This window comes from Eurypyga helias, unplaced genomic scaffold, assembly GCF_000690775.1.
Source record: "Eurypyga helias isolate BGI_N326 unplaced genomic scaffold, ASM69077v1 scaffold12321, whole genome shotgun sequence".
NCBI classification, from domain to species: domain Eukaryota; kingdom Metazoa; phylum Chordata; class Aves; order Eurypygiformes; family Eurypygidae; genus Eurypyga; species Eurypyga helias.
In genome coordinates this window covers 6,256-24,930 of record NW_010230278.1, presented here as the reverse complement: position 1 = coordinate 24,930, position 18,675 = coordinate 6,256, and the positions used below count along the sequence as shown (strand labels likewise).

Genomic DNA, 18,675 nt, shown 5'->3' with positions numbered 1-18,675 from the left:
GGCCACACGGTTCCTGATACGGGCCAGGATGCCATTGGCTGCCTTGGCCACCTGGGCACACTGCTGGCTCGTATTCATCCAGTTTTTGACCAACACCCCCAGGTCCTTTTCTGCCAGGCAGCTTTCCAGCCACTTGTCCCCAAGCCTGCAGTGTTACAGGAGGTTGTTGAGGCTCAAGTGCTGCGCTTGGCCTTGTTGAACCTCAGTTGGCGTTGGCCTATTGATCCAGCCTGTCCAGATCCCTCTGTAGGACCTTCCTGCCCTCAGGCTGATCAACACTCTGGGCCAACTTGGTGTCATTTGCAAACTTACTGAAGGTGTACTCAATCCTCTCGTACAGATCATCGATAAAGCTATTAAAGAGAACTGATCCCAATACTGAGCCCTGGGGAACACCACGTGTGATGGGCCACCAATTGGATTTAACTCTATCGACCACAACTCTTTGGGCCCAGCCATCCAGTCAGTTTTTTTATGAAGTGAGGACTACACCCATCCAAGCCACGAGCAGCCGGTTTCTCTAGGAGAATGCTGTGAGCAGTGGTGTTAAAGGCTTTACTAGAGCCCAGGTAGACATCCACAGCCTTTCCCTCACTAAGCAGGTCACCTTGTCATAGAAGAAGATCAGGTTAGTCAAGCAGGACCTGCCTTTCATAAACCCATGCTGACTGATCCTGATCACCTGGTTGTCCTGTAAGTGCCATGGGATGGCACTCAAGGTGATCTGCTCAATGACCTTCTCCAGCACTGAGGTCAGACTGACAGGCCTGTAGCTCCCGATAATGATAATACCTTGTACTTGCAGTGTTTGTCTCCACCTTTTCTGTGGATTTGCCTAATCAACGCACTGAAGTATGTATTCTGGAAGTACCAAACTTGCTGTTGCATTATCATAATCCTTTTCCTGAACCTGTGTGCAAGAAGCCAAAAAGCCCTCAATTCCAAAATCACCTCCTATTTATCTTGTCTTCTGAGTATATTTTAAGGAATTTGGAAGGTACCAAGATAGTCTAGTCTTACTAGATGTCTTTGAGTTCCTGTCAAAGCTAGAATGCACATATTTGGCAAATAGGTAATTCTCACGTTCTGCGAGCACTGAAGCCTCAGAAGTCTGACAAACCAAGTACTTATTTAATTCTGTCCTGAACAACAGGGATACGCTATATGATATCAGCGGTGTGTATGTGCCTAGTACAAGATAAGCGTGTCCTAGTAATTAGGCTTAGCAAGAGACAAAAATGCGATTAAAGTAAAATATGAAGTTGAAATTAGGAAGTCATTAACAGCAGAGAGTGAAGAAAGCACTCAAAGATGCTGTAATGCTGATGGCTGGACAGTATCACCCTTATGTAATGTGTCCACAGCAGAACACAAAGTTTGTTCCAAATCACTACAAAAACACATCAAAATCTGTAAAGACACGCACACTAAAGACAAACAGAAGTTACAAAGGTACATAAAGGTAAAAAAGCAATTCACGAAATGCATTAAGCATTTAGAAGGTGAGAGAGTCCTGACTTGAACGAGACAGCTGGAAGGAAGTGTGATCATAGGGACTGCTCTGCCTTGGCATGGCCACGAGAGGCAGGAAACACAAACATTCCAAGAAAAAGTTCCTGTGATACCAGCAGGCAAGCACAGAGGCCACTAGACCTACTAATCATCCCAAACCAGCCAAAATGTGGGGGAGAGGAAAAGGAGAAGAGTGTACTTGGCTCAGCTGAAAAGCAAGCTTTCTAACATGTCTATAAAATCTCTGCTGTAGGAATATCCAGACAGTATTATCTCCTATGGTTATTTTTTTCTGTGAAGAACAGCTATGGAAAGGCTGAAAGCTCACCAGGACTAGTCACAATTTATTTGTTTAAGATGACTTTTCATGGACACTATGATTTCATTAGAATTCTCAAGATCACCGGAAAAAAGTACTTCTACATTATCACTTACATTTGGATCAAAACCTTTCAAATGGACAGAAGTGACTAATAGCAACAGAATCCACAAGTCTCAGAAATAAACTCAGTTATATGCTTCAATATATGAAGAGCGTGAAAACTGAAATTAAGAGTATTACTACATTAAGCATGTCTTTTTTCCCTTTTACAAATACTGCAGTAGTCTTCAAAGCTACTTTAAAAAAAAAGAGGCTTGATTTTATCTCCTTCTTGCTACTTTTTTACCAAGTGTCACTTATCCTACCTTAGCAGCCTTGGTAGCCTTAATTTTCAGCAGCATATCAACAAAAGCCACTCGCACTTTCTCTGAATTGTCATGAAGACTGTGTTTGACTGCTGGCAGGAGCTGTTCCAGTAACGGATGACTTAGTCTGTTCTCAAAAATAAATGGTAGGCACTGCAAGAAAAAGAGTTATGCTAAAATAACACAAAATTTAAAGAATAGATTTGCAAAAAGACATACCTTAGAATTGTTGAACTGGACCATGATACTTCTGAGGTTAGATTAACTAGGGACAGACACTGTGTGTGTGTATTTTTCCTGGGATATTCTTTAGTAAACAGGTATTTCAAATTTCCAGTGAACCCATTTCAGATGAAGCAGCTTCAGATCTACACTGAGGCCAGAGTCTTGACTTCTACATGAGAACAGCATCAAGTACTTTTTGTGGCAGCAACATCAGCTCCTTAAGTTCTGCTCATTTTAGATTAAAAATACATCTTTTTTTTGCCAAGTTATTTTTAAATCAGCACTTTCGGCTTATGCAGGGTAGACCCCCATGCAGCTATAGTGGAGCAAGTGAGGATTAACATGAAGATAGCTCCAAATTCAGGCTCAATCAACACATACATAAAATTGTGAGAATACTGCTTACAGAGTTCATTTTTCTGTCCAAATTATTTACCAGATGCCAGCAAGACGTAGATGAACTAATTTTAACATAGTGAACAATGCACAGGAGGCCAGAATTCCCAGAGAAACAGGATGTAATTACTCTCATCCAAACTGCAGAAGCACCAAGTGGGGTACAAAAGCATAGCCTAGTTGTGCATGTCTAGGAAGAGGTTAAAATCAGTGACAGAAATGTACTGGAACCTGCCTGCATACATTTTCAAGTCTAAAAATAACTTTTCTAACACCTAAAATAACTAAATCATCATGTCCAAACAATGTATATAAGACTAGAAATGCAAAGTGGTTGAGAGACAAAGTCAAGCAGTCACTATTCTAAAGGGCATTTGTTCATACTGACTGTGTGGCCTTCAGAAAACATGTGCAAAACTTGCATGTATTGGGAATTTTTTTGCATAAATAATTTTGCAGAATAAAGTCATTTCATTCAAGTGGCCCATACTAGAAACCTGTGCATCAAGTAAAACATAAAAATGACAATCATAAATTTAGAAAAAGAGATTTACCTTAAAAACAGAGCATCGAACATCAGCAGATGTTATATCATACGCTAGATCTCCAGTTAGTTTTTTTAAAAGGTCAGTAAGAATTGCTGGGGGAATCATTTCCCAGTATTTGGATGTAATCTGGGTAACTCCAAGTATCCCTGTGGAGCGTACAACTGGATGAGGGTCTTCTAAGAGACACTAAAACAAAACAGAAGAAAAATTATGTGAGTTTATGTGTTATTGTGACCCTACTGCTTTGACATTAACCCATCATAAACAAATAGCATTCTGTTACCTTTCCATCATGATGCAAATTGTCATAGTAAGTAAGAAATTAAATATTCATATTCCCTCAAGGCATTGTATTATGAAAAAACCCAGGAAATTTAAATCAGAAGCAAAATTAAGACAAATATTGGTCAATTTTTTAAACTTGGACTTTTGAAATAGTTTTTTAAAAAGCAGCTCACATTAAGTCTTGCCTCTGTGACCTCAATAAGAATATTTAGACTATTTACATATGAGTTTACACTGGCAACTGTTCTTATGTAACATTGTAAAAACTCTGTAATTCATTCAATTATCTGATGTTCAGATTTTTAGAGACCATATTAGAGCTCTCCCAAACATTTTCTGAATGAAAACACTATGCCCATTCTCATCTATCAAGACTGGGGTTTTAGGTTTCTACCTCCACTATACTCTGTTTCAGAAATATTTAGTAATACGGTACTAAACTTCCATCAGTGCTTACATATTAAATGTAAAGCTGTCTTCACCGGGCCTAGGTTAAGTAAGATGTATAAGTAACAGATCTTCATCTGATCTTTCAAAAGCATCTGTCATTCACAGAGAATGAACGACAATCCCAAACATTTCCTTTTCAGTGCTGAAAATAATGCGTGTCATCTACCGTCAACATACTACAGAAATTTAAAATACTTTTGTATTTTCCGCATCACAAGCCTGTACTCCCCTAAGAATACTACCCTAAAATTCAATATCTTTTTATTGCATCAACAGCTTATTTTTCAGTTAGTTTTGACAAAGTTTTCATTTTTAACATTTTTCATAGAATCATAGAATCACTAGGTTGGAAAAGACCTTAGAGATCATCCAGTCCAACCGTATCTGTCCACCACTAAACCATATCTCTCAGCACCTCATCCACCCGTCTCTTAAACACATCCAGGGACGGTGACTCCACCACCTCCCTGGGCAGCCTGTTCCAGTGCGTGATAACCCTTTCGGTGAAGAATTTCTTCCTTACATCCAATCTAAACCTCCCCTGGCGCAGCTTGAGTCCATCCCCCCTCGTCCGATCATCTGTCATTAGGGAGAAGAGACCAACACCCACTTCTCCACAACCTCCTTTCAGGGAGTTGTAGGCAGTGATTCGGTCTCCTCTCAGCCTCCTCTTCTCCAGGCTAAACAAGCCCAGTTCCCTCAGTCGCTCCTCATAAGACATATTCTCCAGACCCTTCACCAGTTTGTGGCCCTTCTCTGGACACGCTCCAGGACCTCAATGTCTTTCTTGTAGTGAGGGGCCCAAAACTGAACACAGTACTCGAGGTGCGGCCTCACCAGTGCCGAGTACAGGGGGAGAATCACATCCCTGGACCTGCTGGCCACGCTGTTTTTGATACAAGCCAAGATGCCGTTGGCCTTCTTGGCCACCTGGGCACACTGCGGGCTCATGTTCAATCGGCCGTCAACCAACACCCCCAGGTCCCTCTCCGCCAGGCAGCTTTCCAGCCAAACTTACAAAGAGTTCTTCAAACTGTTTCTGAATTTCATTGTCCATCTCTTCAATGTTAAAACTGGGGTCACGAACAGGAAAAGCATCAACAAACAGAAATGATGCATTTGATCGAACTTCTGAGTTTCTGGCCTGTGAAGGAAAAAATATTTTTTCAGTAAGAAAAAAACACAGATTTTACAGACTTCTAGTATCAAAAGGTGTATCCTGTTAAATACTGCTCCCCAAACACCTCTAGCAAGTTAGTGTGTTGAATTAAGTAGATGGAAGAGATGAATCTTTAAATGTATGGAAAAGCTTATAGTAACATAGGATTTTTATGGGGTTTTTTACCTTACATGTCTGCCCTTTCAGTAAAACCTCAGTTACTAGTACAATCAGCTTTCAAAGCATAGCAACTGCAATGACCCTGAAGAGTCAAATCAGAGCCATTCTGCATTCTGTAATGCTAAATGAATTAAAAGCAGCTGGGATTTCTTTTGGTCACCTTAAAGCTTCTCTTCAGAATACAAGAATCTTGAATTTAAGCAGATTTAATTAATTACATCACCTGTCAATAGACAAGTGATTTAATTGAAAAGGTCAAGCCTATTTCTTCAAGAAAACCATATTTAGAAACTCAGCATCAGCAAGCCAGGCGCAAGCCATATTCAGTTCTGCATCTATGCACGGAAGTAACAGGACCATGTTCAGAGCTCCGGGCAGCTCCTCAAAAAATCTAAGGCAAGCCTTATAACCCTCAGACGTTTTACCATTTGTAATACTTTTCAGTGTATCACACTATACATTTCACTGGTTGTAGAACCCCAAATGTAAAGAAAAATTTTAAAAGTGTATATTCAGACACTCAGTTAGTGAAAAATAATTGGCCCTGTGCACCCTTAAAAGACAGAAAAAGCGAGCAGGCAATGAAATGAAGAAGCGATGAAATCAAGGTATCTCAGGGATAAACCTGAAATTTAACCATGAGACTACACTGCTTATCAAAAGACAGCAGTGCAATAGGAGCCTGTGCTCACTTCTCTTGGAAGGAAGAATTTTCTTCAGATTTTGACTCCATGTTAAAACAAACAAATGTGCATATACACACAGACACACATACATATTTAAGACTATATTAGGCTGTGTATATAAAACAAGCAAAGTAGGCTTATTTAAACAGCAAATAAAAGACAGTTCAGGGAACCTTCTGACTATTCTAATCCAATTTTCTTCTTCCCTTGTCATAATAGACATTCAGATCAAAGACAGAAACTAAAAACTAGGATAATCATATACTATTTAAAAGCAAATAAACTAATGGCAAATAAAATCAGAAAAAAAAAACCCACACAAAGAAATGAGCAACAATTACTTCTTTTATGATTTATTTTGTATTTCCCTTCTGGACCAATCCTCATATGGGTGGGTCACATCATTGGGTAGAGCCAAAAAATTCCAAAATCTTTGAGCCAACAAAATTAATAGCAATTCTACATTTAATACTAGGCAGGCAAATAAACTCAATATTCCTTTGTCAGAGACTTGTGTTTTACTTTATTTATCATGATTAAAACAGTCTAAAAGAAAATACAATTCTTAATTCAAACCTATAAAGCTGTAGAAAATCTTTAACTTTGAGCTTGCCTCTACTGAAGAATTAATGCATAACAGGCCAATATGTGAACTCAGGGTGGAATAGCTCTTCTGCACTAATATTTCACATGAAAATTAATTCAAGCATGTTTTTATGCAATAACCTAGACCTCGTCCACCATGGCCATTCCAGAAAGTTAATTTTCATAAACTTTCAAATGTATTACACTGAATTCCATTAAACTCACTTTAACTCTGAACTGAGTATCCGCAGTTTAAATTCCTGCCTTTAATTACTTGGATTTTATCCCAAATGTATTTGCATATTCAAGCTCATAATAGACTAAAATATCTTCACAGTAGAACCCAGGACTTTAAATTCATCTCCTATTTTATTCCACACTGACTTTTCCATGCAATAGGAGCCTGCGGTTATTTAAATGACGTGTTTCTTTACCTTTATGTTTGTACTATTCTAGTAAACTTTCAGAACCTTTTTAAACAATATTTCCACTTTTTTTTTGGTCAGTTAATTTCCAGAGCTTTCTTTAAAGCTTCATCTGGTCTTACAAGACCTGAAATTCACTTCCCATTATTAAAATCACTATTTTCCCCAGTAAAAATTAGCTTAAGTGTGGGATGATAAAAACCCCCACAACCAACCAAGCACCCTATAAAGGAATCACTTCCTTCAACATCTCAAATTCCTGAAGGAGTGGTTCTTGACTTTTTGAGCTTGATAAGAAATAGCTTAATCACTACACATCTCATCATAAATATTCATATTTTTATATTTATATGGCTTCTTATATTAATGACCAATCACTGCACAATCTGCTGTGTTTATTATGTAAGGTAAGTTTCACGCAAAGACGTGAAAAATAGATGAAGAATATAAGGGCTTATATTATAAAAACTTAATGTTGCATTTAAAGGCTTATAAAATAGGTGTATGTAAAAGCTACAAAGGAAGCTTGTGAGATTAAGTATTTGCAAAACAAGCAATTTAAGAGAACTATACATTAAAAATATGCATTCTCAGTTTAAAAGTTTCAGAGAAGAACTCAAGTAGTTTCGACACACAGTTTTAGACTCCTTTGTATTCTCACAACTGAAGTATTTTTCCTTTCTGCAAGGAGGGGTGAAGAGATTCTCACATGAACTGCCTTTCTGTTTGTAACAGCATCCTAGAACAAGATTTGTTCTTCACTGTATTAAGTTTGGGATTTGTACCCTGGCTGAAATAGGAGCATCAAACTGGTTATCTCAAACGAAACTGACATTTCAAGCTTTGGAGCAGAATCCATACTAGTAAGGACAATTATAACCTTCCCTTCTTAGTTCTCTAACTTAAACAACGATTCTAAGTCACAGCAAGAGTAATCTTAGAAATGCCAAGTACTTCAGCAGTACTACATGAAAAAGAAAACTTAACTATAAAAAAGTCACACAGCAAGACAGCAGCCTATCCAAAAATAAATTGCCAAATTTTGATGTTCAGTCAATTATTTCCTTTCACCAGTCACAAATATGGTACTGAATCATTTGGAATTCAGAATCTTTCTTTGCACTGAATCATGACATGATTCATATAATTCTGCATTCAGTTTTTTACAATCCTCCCTTTACACTCTGAAATCTATGTTCACAACAGTTGAACTATTTTGCTGTATTAAAACAAATTCTCCATGACCTATTTGATAAGCCTGTTAATGTCCAAGTTTAAAGTGCTTAACTACATCTGCAGAAGCTGTCAAGATAAAACAAAAAAAACCCCAAACCACCAACTAAAAACCCATCCCAAAAAAGTCATAAAATTCAGATTTGTTCTTGCAATAGGACCATTACTGATGTGAAAATTATGAAAGGCAGCTGTTAAAAATCTGAACCACATCTAGAAACATTAATTCTCCCACTGTCTTGCTGCAAATCAATAATTAGCCTTTTTCTCCCCGCCTCAATCCCAACCTTTCTGTTACATTTCTCCAAACAAATCTATGCAGATTTAATAAGGTTTGACAGAATGTTCTTCTGAAGTATTCTAATCCTGTATTTATGCTGAGTCCCTGGGCTTTGGAAAGTGAACTATGAGCCTACATTTACAGACAGCAACTCCCTTAAGAATGGAATACCATATTTTGCTAACCACTCTGAAATTGTTTGAGACACAAATCAGGAATTTTGCTATGCTATCAAAAACCAATTGAAAACCCTCTTCTTTTTAAGAGAGACATGTAGAAAATTAAAGAAAGCCATGCTTTGTAGCTATTATTCTCCTGCACTGAGAACATTTATTTTTAATCCAGAGGATTTTTGTCTGTCTTAAAGGGATGAGATCCAATCCTTAATGTAAGGCCAAACAAGATACCAGTCTAGTGATGAGTCTGTCCATCTCCCCACTTGTACCACAGGGTTCTACTGAAACCAAATAGCTCTCAACTACTTCCTGTAACTCATAAAATCCATTTTAAGCATTTAAAAGTTACTTTTTAAATACTTTCAACTGTAGAACTTTTAAAATACTTCTCTCATGGCCAGAGAAGATGCTATATGACCCATCAGTAAATGAAATTTCAGTTAACAGCATTTTATCTGGCTGTAACAACTGGTGTATGTGTGCTCTCACTGAAGGAATTTCATAACCTCAAGCAAAATAAAAGCTGTTCACAAAGAACAAGCTTGGCTCTTCTTAATCACAGAGTGTAACTGAGTAGATGAACTGCAGTAGGTACCCTTCAGTCTATGCAGACAGTTGGCAGGAAAACATACACACCTGAACTCCTAGAAGTCAGAAATGTCATTCTGAATGCTTGACTGAAAGCACATCCACAGCATGAATGCTTGTATATACAATCAAACTAGAATAAAAGGTTTTCCAAAATAATACTCTAATAAATTCATTGAGTTGCATTCTAAGGCTGGTAATTAGGCAGAAGGTGAGACTAAATCATCCTCTGATCATTTCTGGTTTTGACCAATAAAGCACTGATCATTCCATAAAGAACTTGGAAAAGAGAACACAGGATTACAGAAAAGTCCCAAATTGAGAAGATCGAAACACCAAACTTAGCGTTAGTCACACTGTCTACTGCAATCCTGGAAAGCACTCTGTACCTGTAAACAACACTGAATTTTAGAAATAACTTATATTAACAAATTAGGATATTGTTGTGCAAAGTAAGCCTAATTACAACCTCAAAAGTAGCTCTGCTACAGCTGAGATGCTAAACCGACTTTTTTTCCCCCCACAGACATTTTATTTCAAAAGCAATTATTAAAGACAGAACATGTGAGAGGGACACAAAATATAGCAGTTGGAGAATGATAGTCCTGCATTCTGAAACGTATAAATACCTTCAGTGCTCTCCAAAGGATGGGTTGGTACAGTCTATACAGCATTTCTTCAACTCCTTGACGAACTTTACTTTGTTTATGAAAATAACTCAGTATCTGAGAAAAAACAAACAAACCAATCCCCAAAATTATTTTAAAAAGTACTTCTACATTCAAGAAGTGTGCAAGGGTCATCTCATTTCATCATTTATGTAAGACCAAAGAATTCTGCATAGTATGGAAAATGATAGAACTAGACATACTAATTGACTATATTTTATTTTTTAAAAATCTCAAAATCCATGAAAAAATAAATAGATCTAATAAATATCACATTTCATAGAGATTCAATAAATCTACAACTAAAAGAAAATTATGGCTAGAGTCAGTTTCACAGCAACTACTCATTTTTTGTTTCAGGAAAAAACCATTTTAAAAGTAAGTGGCAGAAGTACTTCAAAACAGTGTAATTATCAACTACAGATAAATAACTCTTTTCTCTGTTAAGAGCAAAGGAACATTATCTGGTAACTGGAGTTACTCAAATACAAATCTATAAATGTAATAGATTTTGTACGCATTGATGAAATGAAAGTATCAGTGCTCCTTTTGACTCAGACCTGTGCTTTCTTAGCTAAAGCCCCTTTTACTTTTATATCTGAATTATGCAGACAAAAAAGGAAAGACCAGAGCAGAATGAGAAAGGACATCATGTAACTTGGTATGAAACAATTGCCTGCTCCCAAACCAGCGGGCAGTTTGAAAAGACGTCGACCCTCTAGTGGCAACTTTGAATATTTCAGGTATTCAAAGCCGCAGTCAAACAGGGAAGCCTGGGAACAGCATCTACAGAAACAATGTTCTAGTGGAAGAATCCCTCTTCCCTGGTTCTGAAATATACTGCAGTAAAGAGATGATATAATTTATAAAAGACTACATAGCTCTTATGTATACATGAGAGCGATAGATCTAACCCAGGATTAGTGGCAAATCACTACTGTATTGTAACAGATTGCATTAGAACAGTCAGTACCAGACATTTGCAAAATGGACATAGGTTTTATTTTAAGAACATTGAATTCAAAGGGAGAGAGTTGCATATTTTGCCTGCCCACTCCCAGTCTTTCAATAAAATACCCCAAACTTCGCTCAAATGAATGACTGTGGTTGCTCTCCTAATTGCTACAGGAACTTCTGGATTCTAAAGGACCATTCAAAATCAAATTCTTGCATCCTGAAAAAGAACGCATCATTCAATTTTATTCTGAGACTAGTCCCCCTTACAACTCAAAGACAGATTGCTTTACATCACTGTCCTCTTTCCAGACCATGAGCTTCTGAGTCTGAAAAAACATGAAATGCCCTGTCAAAAGCCTATTCCATCCATCAGGAATCAGAGGACAAAAGGAATCCACCGTAGACATAAGAACCTATTTACATATGCTAAAAAGCAAAACTAAACCAAACCCAAATGAGCAAAGCAAACCAAAGAAAAAACCCAATATAAAATTGCATACTGCTACATTGATTGTATACTGCCCGTACTATACACTCGGTATCACTACAGTTTTGGGAGAAAGCATGGGAGGTGAAGGGGCATAGGATCAAATATAATGCTGTGTCTTAAAAAGCTCTGTGCACTTCTCATTCTGCTTCAGATGCTTTCCTCATAAGTAAAAGCCACAGGTAGACAGCTAGAATCTGTAACCAAATCAAGGCTTGTCCCTATAAACATATTTACAAAACTCACCAAAAAAACCAAACAAACCAAAAGTTTACTTTCAGACCTATCTACTAAGTTTGCCTCAAGGAGCTTATGATTTTTCATCCTTGTGATCAGCTATGGAAAGGTCAATTTGCTAGGTAAAGAAAAATTTAGACAACAGACAGCAAAAACTATTTCTGGCACTCTGGAAAAAACCCTTATATTTTTAAGTTTGAGCACCAAAGAAAAGTCTGGTGCAAAACTATACGGAGGTTCCTCTTAATTTGATTTCATAATGTTTCTCAGAATATGCTATTTTTTAAATAACTATTTGGGGTGGGTTGGCCTCAGTCACCAGCTCAGCAGCACACAGTCAGTCAGTCACTTCCCTCGTGTAAGTAGGAGAGAGAATCGGAAAAGCAAGAAAACTCATGGATCCAGATAAAGACACTTTAGTAAGTGAAGAGGACCAAAAACATCACAAGTGATGCAAATGCAACCAGTCCCTCAAGCAGACCAATGCCCAGCTAGTCTGCAAGCAATGGTTACCTCCCCCAAATCCACTTTCTCTGGTTTTATTGCTAAGCACAGTGTTATATGGCATGGAATGTCCCTTTGGTCAGTTTGGGTCAGCTCTCTCAGCTGTCCCCCTCCCAAACTCTTGTTCATCCCCACACTACTCACTAGGGAAACAGAGAGGGGAAGAGAAAAGCTTGACACCATGCAAGTACTGCTCAGCAACAGCCTACACATTGGTGTGTTATCGGCACTGGTTTAGTCATCAAATCCAAAACAAGGCACCGTACAGGATGCTATGAAAAGTAATTCCATACCAGCCAGACCTAGTACAGTATTTTATTATGAAATGGAAATTTCCCACTTTATAGCAACAGATCCAGTTTGGATGCTAATAGTTCATGTCAGGCTTCCCAGCAACTTACCTCTCTAACTTTAGAGTGAACAGGAGAACTTCTGGAAAGATGAATTCCATGATGCATGAAATCCTGAATGCAGTTACATTCGAGTGTCTACAGTAAAAACACATATATGCTACTGTTAACACATAATAAATTAAGTACTTTAGGCTATGCAACAGCTTACATTTTTCTCTAAAACAAACAACTGAAAATAGTCTTTGTTATTATTTTTTACTTGGCTTCTGCTTGGCTCAAAGTTTTGCATGCTAGGGGCCTCTACTTAAACTGACTTTCAGAATTTCAGAATATACAATTAATTTGATTCTCAGAACCAAGATTGGAATTCAAAAGCACCTCCACATGATAAATAAGAATCATTTGGTATCTGAAATTTGACTGTAGCATTGTTGTGATGCTGTAAGTACGCTTACAATCACCTCCATGGAAAACCACAGAAACTAGACAAATAGTTAAGCTACCAACTACACAGACTTTCACATACTGAATGAAAGCTTCAATAATTTAGACACACAATGGTTTTGTAAACACACTAGTTATATGCATAGTTGCATGAACCAATATTCCACAGGCAGAATTAAAAGGTGTTTAAATGCAACCATGCTGATCACAGTAGGCAAACATTCAAAGTGTGGCATGCCCTTATTCCTTATAATTCCTTAAGGCTTGCTTAGCAACATTTACAAGGTTTAGAGTTATGTATCTTCACCCTGAAAGTCAAAACTATCCAAATGAAATATCAAGCATAGCAATACCTCTAAGAATTCTCCCGAAACCTTCTTCCAGGCCCTGAAGTAAACTTCTGAAATGTATTCCACCAAGGATCTGTATTAACGTATGAGAAACTTTCAGACAAGCATCCTTAACCATATCTATGTACAATTCATAAAGGTAACAACAGGAAACTTCTAATAAGTACCAATATTATCCTTAACTCTGTGCATCAACCTTCATTTTAGAAGAAGAAATTACCTTGAAAGTCTACAATGATAGTTACAGAACAACTAAGTTCATGAAGCCAAGCGCTATTAAAACACACTGGAAATATGTCTTATGGTGGGAAAGTCAAAACATTAGTGCAGATATTTTATCATTTGTGTCATAATAAATGCCTTAAATTCTTTATGAAGATGTACAGGTATACATTATTCTAACTGAAAGCATTAGAAAGCCTCTGATTTTAATATGAAGAATTACTGTTGTAATATTTCAATGAATAATCAAAGGATTGATGGATGAAAACCATGGGGGTTTTTTCAAGTTCTCATGCTATGATCCTGAAAGCCACTTTTAATTAGAATGCCTCTATATAGAAACTTACCAAATTAAATCAGTGGTTGCTCATAGGAAAAAATAAAAGCCCCTTAGAGAAGCAGAAATGGACCTGTAGTTCACACACAAACACTGCAAGTAATGCAGCACAGTTTAAATGAAAGTCATTTGCCTTAGCTAGCGCTAAATAAGCATTTTACTACACCTATAACTGTATCTACAGGCATGTGCAGAGTAACTATTAAAGGAAGTTGCCAAAACAATATGACGGTTATTATTTAGCAGATTTGAAGGTCTCTGGATTCTGATATATTTTATCAATATACTAGATATTTTCGAGTGTGAGACAAACAAGATTTTAGACAAGCTCTTAACGATCATTAAGAACTCTCACTGCGATGCATACCTTGGAAAAAATTGTAATTGGTTTTTAACAGTTCCATGTATCATTTTAATGAAGTTTACATTCCAGCTGAACAAAAAGCTCAAGAATCTTCTTCCCTGTTGGGAGGGGAAAAGAGAACAAAAAAAGTGAAGTGAAACCCCAGAGGAATATCCAGTTTAAGAGCCACCAAAAAAAAAAAAAAATCAGTAGAGTTTTAAAGGTCAAAAGAAATGACAACTTTTAAAAGCATAGATGAGATTGGTTTGTATTTTCTCTTCAGTATAAGTAAGAGTAATGCTTGAATTCTGTTTAAAAATTAAGTGTCTTACTCTTTTTTTCCTGCAACAAGCATACATGTGGATTACATACCTGCCTCCTCTTTTCTCCATGTTCATTCTTTTTGATGCAACTTCAAGTAGTATTCCATAACAATAAGGGACTCTGCAAGTCAGGACTCTCACCTAGGCCACATCAGAGCTCTGTCCAATGCAACATCATTCCAGGATGATACAGTAATGACATGAAGGTACGAATAAAACAGGAGGACAACCCTGCCAGCACTGGATATTGAAACATTTTTGAACAAAGCCACAGAGAACTGGTGGGCCACTGAAGAAAAATGTTCTGATTAGCAAGGATGATTCCTTTCCTATTGCCTTATGAAAAGGTAACATGGAAGCTGCTTTAATTCATGAAAACAGAAAAATACTATTCAGGTTTTTTTCCTAAATTAGTTTTATTCCATTTCAGCAAGTTAGAAGTGGTGATGACAAATCTGATGACCAGAAGAATTTTCACAGGAAAAGGCAGTGGAAAGCTACAGATAGAGGAAACAAGCCCTTGCTCTTCTGAAGATGTGCCCATGGAATTAGAGCCTTACACAGTATCTGTACAGATATGTATACACGTATTGTTATAATACTTATATTGGAATCCCAGTGGTGCACTCTTCCATCAACATCCCTGACAAACCAAATGGTCAGGGGAATCTTGACCTCCAGCTCCTGCCTCATCCAGACAAAGCTGAGGCCATACTCAAGGTCATCTCACCTTCTACAATCCCAGCAGCAAAAGAGATGAAGTCAAAAAGTAGCTTTCAGTAGTTCAATTATTTTTTGCCTCAGAATTCAACAGATTGACCCTGATCCTGAAAAGGATAGTAAGCGCCTCTAACTTAATCTGCTGCTTGTGATTGATGGATCTGAAACAATTAATGTTATCAACTTTCTCAGTATCATGAGAAGTAAACCCGTGATAGATGAATGAGACTGTGAACTTGTCATCTTGGGGGTTAATGCATTCAGAGTGTTGAGCATCTCCTACTGCCAGGCTTGTGGACACAGAACACATGACTGTCAGTTGTATGCACACACAGGTCAGCAAGGAGGAAGAGAGAACAGGCCTACATCTAAACCACAATAAATACATGCTCTGCAGGGCTTTCCAGCTGTTTGACTGCAAACCCCACCTGAACAAGAATGTCTTCATAAGTCAGAGATAAAAATTCAGAGGATCACTCCACTAATGGCGCCTGAAAATACGCCTCTGAGAAATATTGCTCTGTGTTGAATGGCATAGTCTGGGAAGGCAGAAAAACTTAACACTGATCTCACAATGAGACATAAATGTGCATTTCTGTGCCAGTTAAATCTGGTCTAGAACCAGGATACCGCATTCCTTAGCCTTCCCTTCCCTTCATCTCTCCATATGAACCACCAGTCCAGGCAGTTAATCTGGCTGAAAAAACGATCTTACTAGGAAAAGAAAAAACTGATCAACAACCTCCTTGAATCAAACCATGACATAGCTGCTTGAGCATTCATACTGTGGAGAGGAAAATAGGAATGCTAGCCCATGGCAACACAGGATCATTGCAACCTGGAGTTACAGACACCTCAATCTGCTGTGGAGCTACACTAGGACATATTCTAAAAAAAGTGTCGGGTATACTTTCCTTAGGAATGTTAGAACAAGCCTGCAGGCAATAAAGGGAATATCAGCCCTGACATACAGGGGTTCAGTTTCCTCTCAAGGCAATTCATACATCACGTTGATATTTAGTATGACTATTGGCATTTTAGAAATAGACACAGAATGTAGGAAAAAGGTGCAGCAGAGATTGTGGGAACATGTTGTACATGTTGCTACAACCTACCGTTAATGAAGTGAGCCAGGCAGGGAAACTACAAAATGCATATGAGGCAGGTTGTCACTAAAACTAAACTCCATCGTGATGTAAAATTCCCAAACCAGAAGGACTCACAACAGTTTTACAGCAACAGGAAAATGGTTTTAATACTGTGAATTTCAAGAAATTTAATCTCCTGTCTGCAGAGCTAGAAAAATCGCAGACAGTTTCCATACTGCATCTGTACTGGTAGTTCACATATTTAAGTTGGGTTTCAGCTCACATACTCAGACATCTGAACTTGGATGGTTAAGTCCCTAGAATGTTAATTGTCTGGAGAGTGATTCAGGTAATCAGCTGTCTAGTAACGACTTCATGAAGCTGAATTGTTCTGTTGACAAGGGGCAGCGTGTCACTACCCAAGCACAGAGCAATTTTAAAGACTCAGATGGTTTTCCAGAAGGCAGAGATCTACAGCAGATCCTGCGCTTTATGCACCAGCTCCATGTGGGTGTTTGAAGAAACTTAGGACATTTAATGTAGCACTTACAATTTAGCGCTGAAATCCTTCCAAAGACTTGCAGAGATTAAGCTCCTGTGTAGATGTCTAAATTGGTTTCATTCACCTAATTTAGCTGAACCCTATTTTAGGCTCTTTCCAGGATGGGTTCCCTTCTTATCTTAATTTGAGCTAGTATCCTCAAGGCTGTAAACTGACTTATGTAGGGAGTTTATAAGGCAAGGTTTTGGTAGGAGTGGGCCTAAAGGGGTGGCTTCTGTGAGAAGATGCCTAAGCTTTCCCCATCACACAGAGCCAATACCAGCCATCTCCAAGAGGGACTTGCCACTAGCCAAGGCTGAGCCAAACAGCAACCACTGATAGCCCCTCTGTGATAACATATTTAAGAAAGGGTAAAAACTGCTGTGCAACAGCAGCTGGGAGAGAAGGGTGAGAATATGTGAAAGGAACAACTCTGCAAACACCAAGGTGAATGAAGGAGGGGAAGAGGTGCTCCAGGAATAAATGTTTTTCCAAACAAACCAGAAATGCCAACCATTCACAGCTTGCAGCCAGAGCAGATTTCTCTTGTACTGTTACCTACCATACTGTGTAAAAAGAATCCCAAAGCCTTAATGCAAAACCATTACAGGGAACCAAAGCTCACTGACATGAAATCACAGCAAGATAGTCTGCTTACCTCTTCTTTTTTAATGTGTTTTACACTCATAAAACACTGAAGCAACAAGTCCTTGACTTCATTACTCTCCTCAGAATCATAATCAAAACAAAGCAATGCCTGATGCAGATTCCATAGACGAGCTACATCTGCACCCTGACAGGAAAAAAAGCTCATATTATAGTGAGGTAAGTACAGCGTCAGTGTAAAGAAGCATTTACAAGATTTTTAATAGTGAATTGGAAATGCAGGTACAGATGGAACATTCTCAGATTGCAAAATTATGAACATTGACATTCGCCACATCATTGGGAAAAATTACAGAAATGTGTAGCTGCAGAAATATTGACTTTCAACAACTGAAGACATGCTCAAGTACTGAAAGAAAAACAGTATTTCATGCAAAATACATAAAACACGTACTATTCTGCCTTGGAATTTTTACACAGTGAAAGCAACTCACAGGCAAAAATAAAAGAAAAAATAAGTAAAAGATATTTGCTGGGTTAGAGCAAAATATGTGTGTCACAGTACTCTAATTATTAAACAATTAAAGAATTTCAGTGCATTAATAGAAAAAGAAAAATTATCTTTAGAGATCAAGTAACAAAAATGAAGCTTTCCACATAAGTGTCTGTGAGTAGCTGAACATATTAGTTAATTCAGGTTTTAAATACTAAGTTAATTGTTATTTAAACCTTAGTCACTGGACTTTAGAAATGACTGAAGAAATTAAAAAAAAGTGTAAAAAATAACGTAAGAAAACCCAGTTCACTTGTGAAATTCATGCCAAAACTCTACAGCTTGTTCCAGAGAAGGCACCATTTTAATACCTTGCTTATGCAAGCAAGGCCAAAAAGAGACTTTGTAACTGACAAGTATCCTCAGTTGCACCGATAAAGCACTAGGACAAGGAAAACAAGTTAACTTGAAATAAAAGGTATTTTGGAGGGATAATCTTTCTTGGAATATTGAATAGCAATCTAAAAGTCAATAAAAAGTAAGCATACCGTAGCAGCTTTATTCAGGCTTTTTTTTAGCAGAATGAT

At 37.7% G+C, this 18,675-nt stretch overlaps 1 protein-coding gene across 1 annotated transcript in view; it reads right to left on the bottom strand.

Annotated features, from left to right (window-relative positions):
* The window catches only part of NCAPG2 (non-SMC condensin II complex, subunit G2), a gene marked incomplete at both ends in the record, with an annotated part of 42,394 nt that overhangs the window by 18,243 nt on the left and 5,476 nt on the right, over nucleotides 1–18,675 (bottom strand). Inside the window, 10 exon segments of the mRNA XM_010160684.1 lie at nucleotides 2,200–2,352; nucleotides 3,375–3,554; nucleotides 5,122–5,247; nucleotides 10,045–10,140; nucleotides 12,670–12,756; nucleotides 13,419–13,488; nucleotides 14,342–14,436; nucleotides 17,648–17,798; nucleotides 18,460–18,493; nucleotides 18,673–18,675. The exon segment at nucleotides 18,673–18,675 is cut by the window's right edge and continues 105 nt beyond it. Coding sequence (XP_010158986.1) covers nucleotides 2,200–2,352; nucleotides 3,375–3,554; nucleotides 5,122–5,247; nucleotides 10,045–10,140; nucleotides 12,670–12,756; nucleotides 13,419–13,488; nucleotides 14,342–14,436; nucleotides 17,648–17,798; nucleotides 18,460–18,493; nucleotides 18,673–18,675 — 995 coding nt within the window.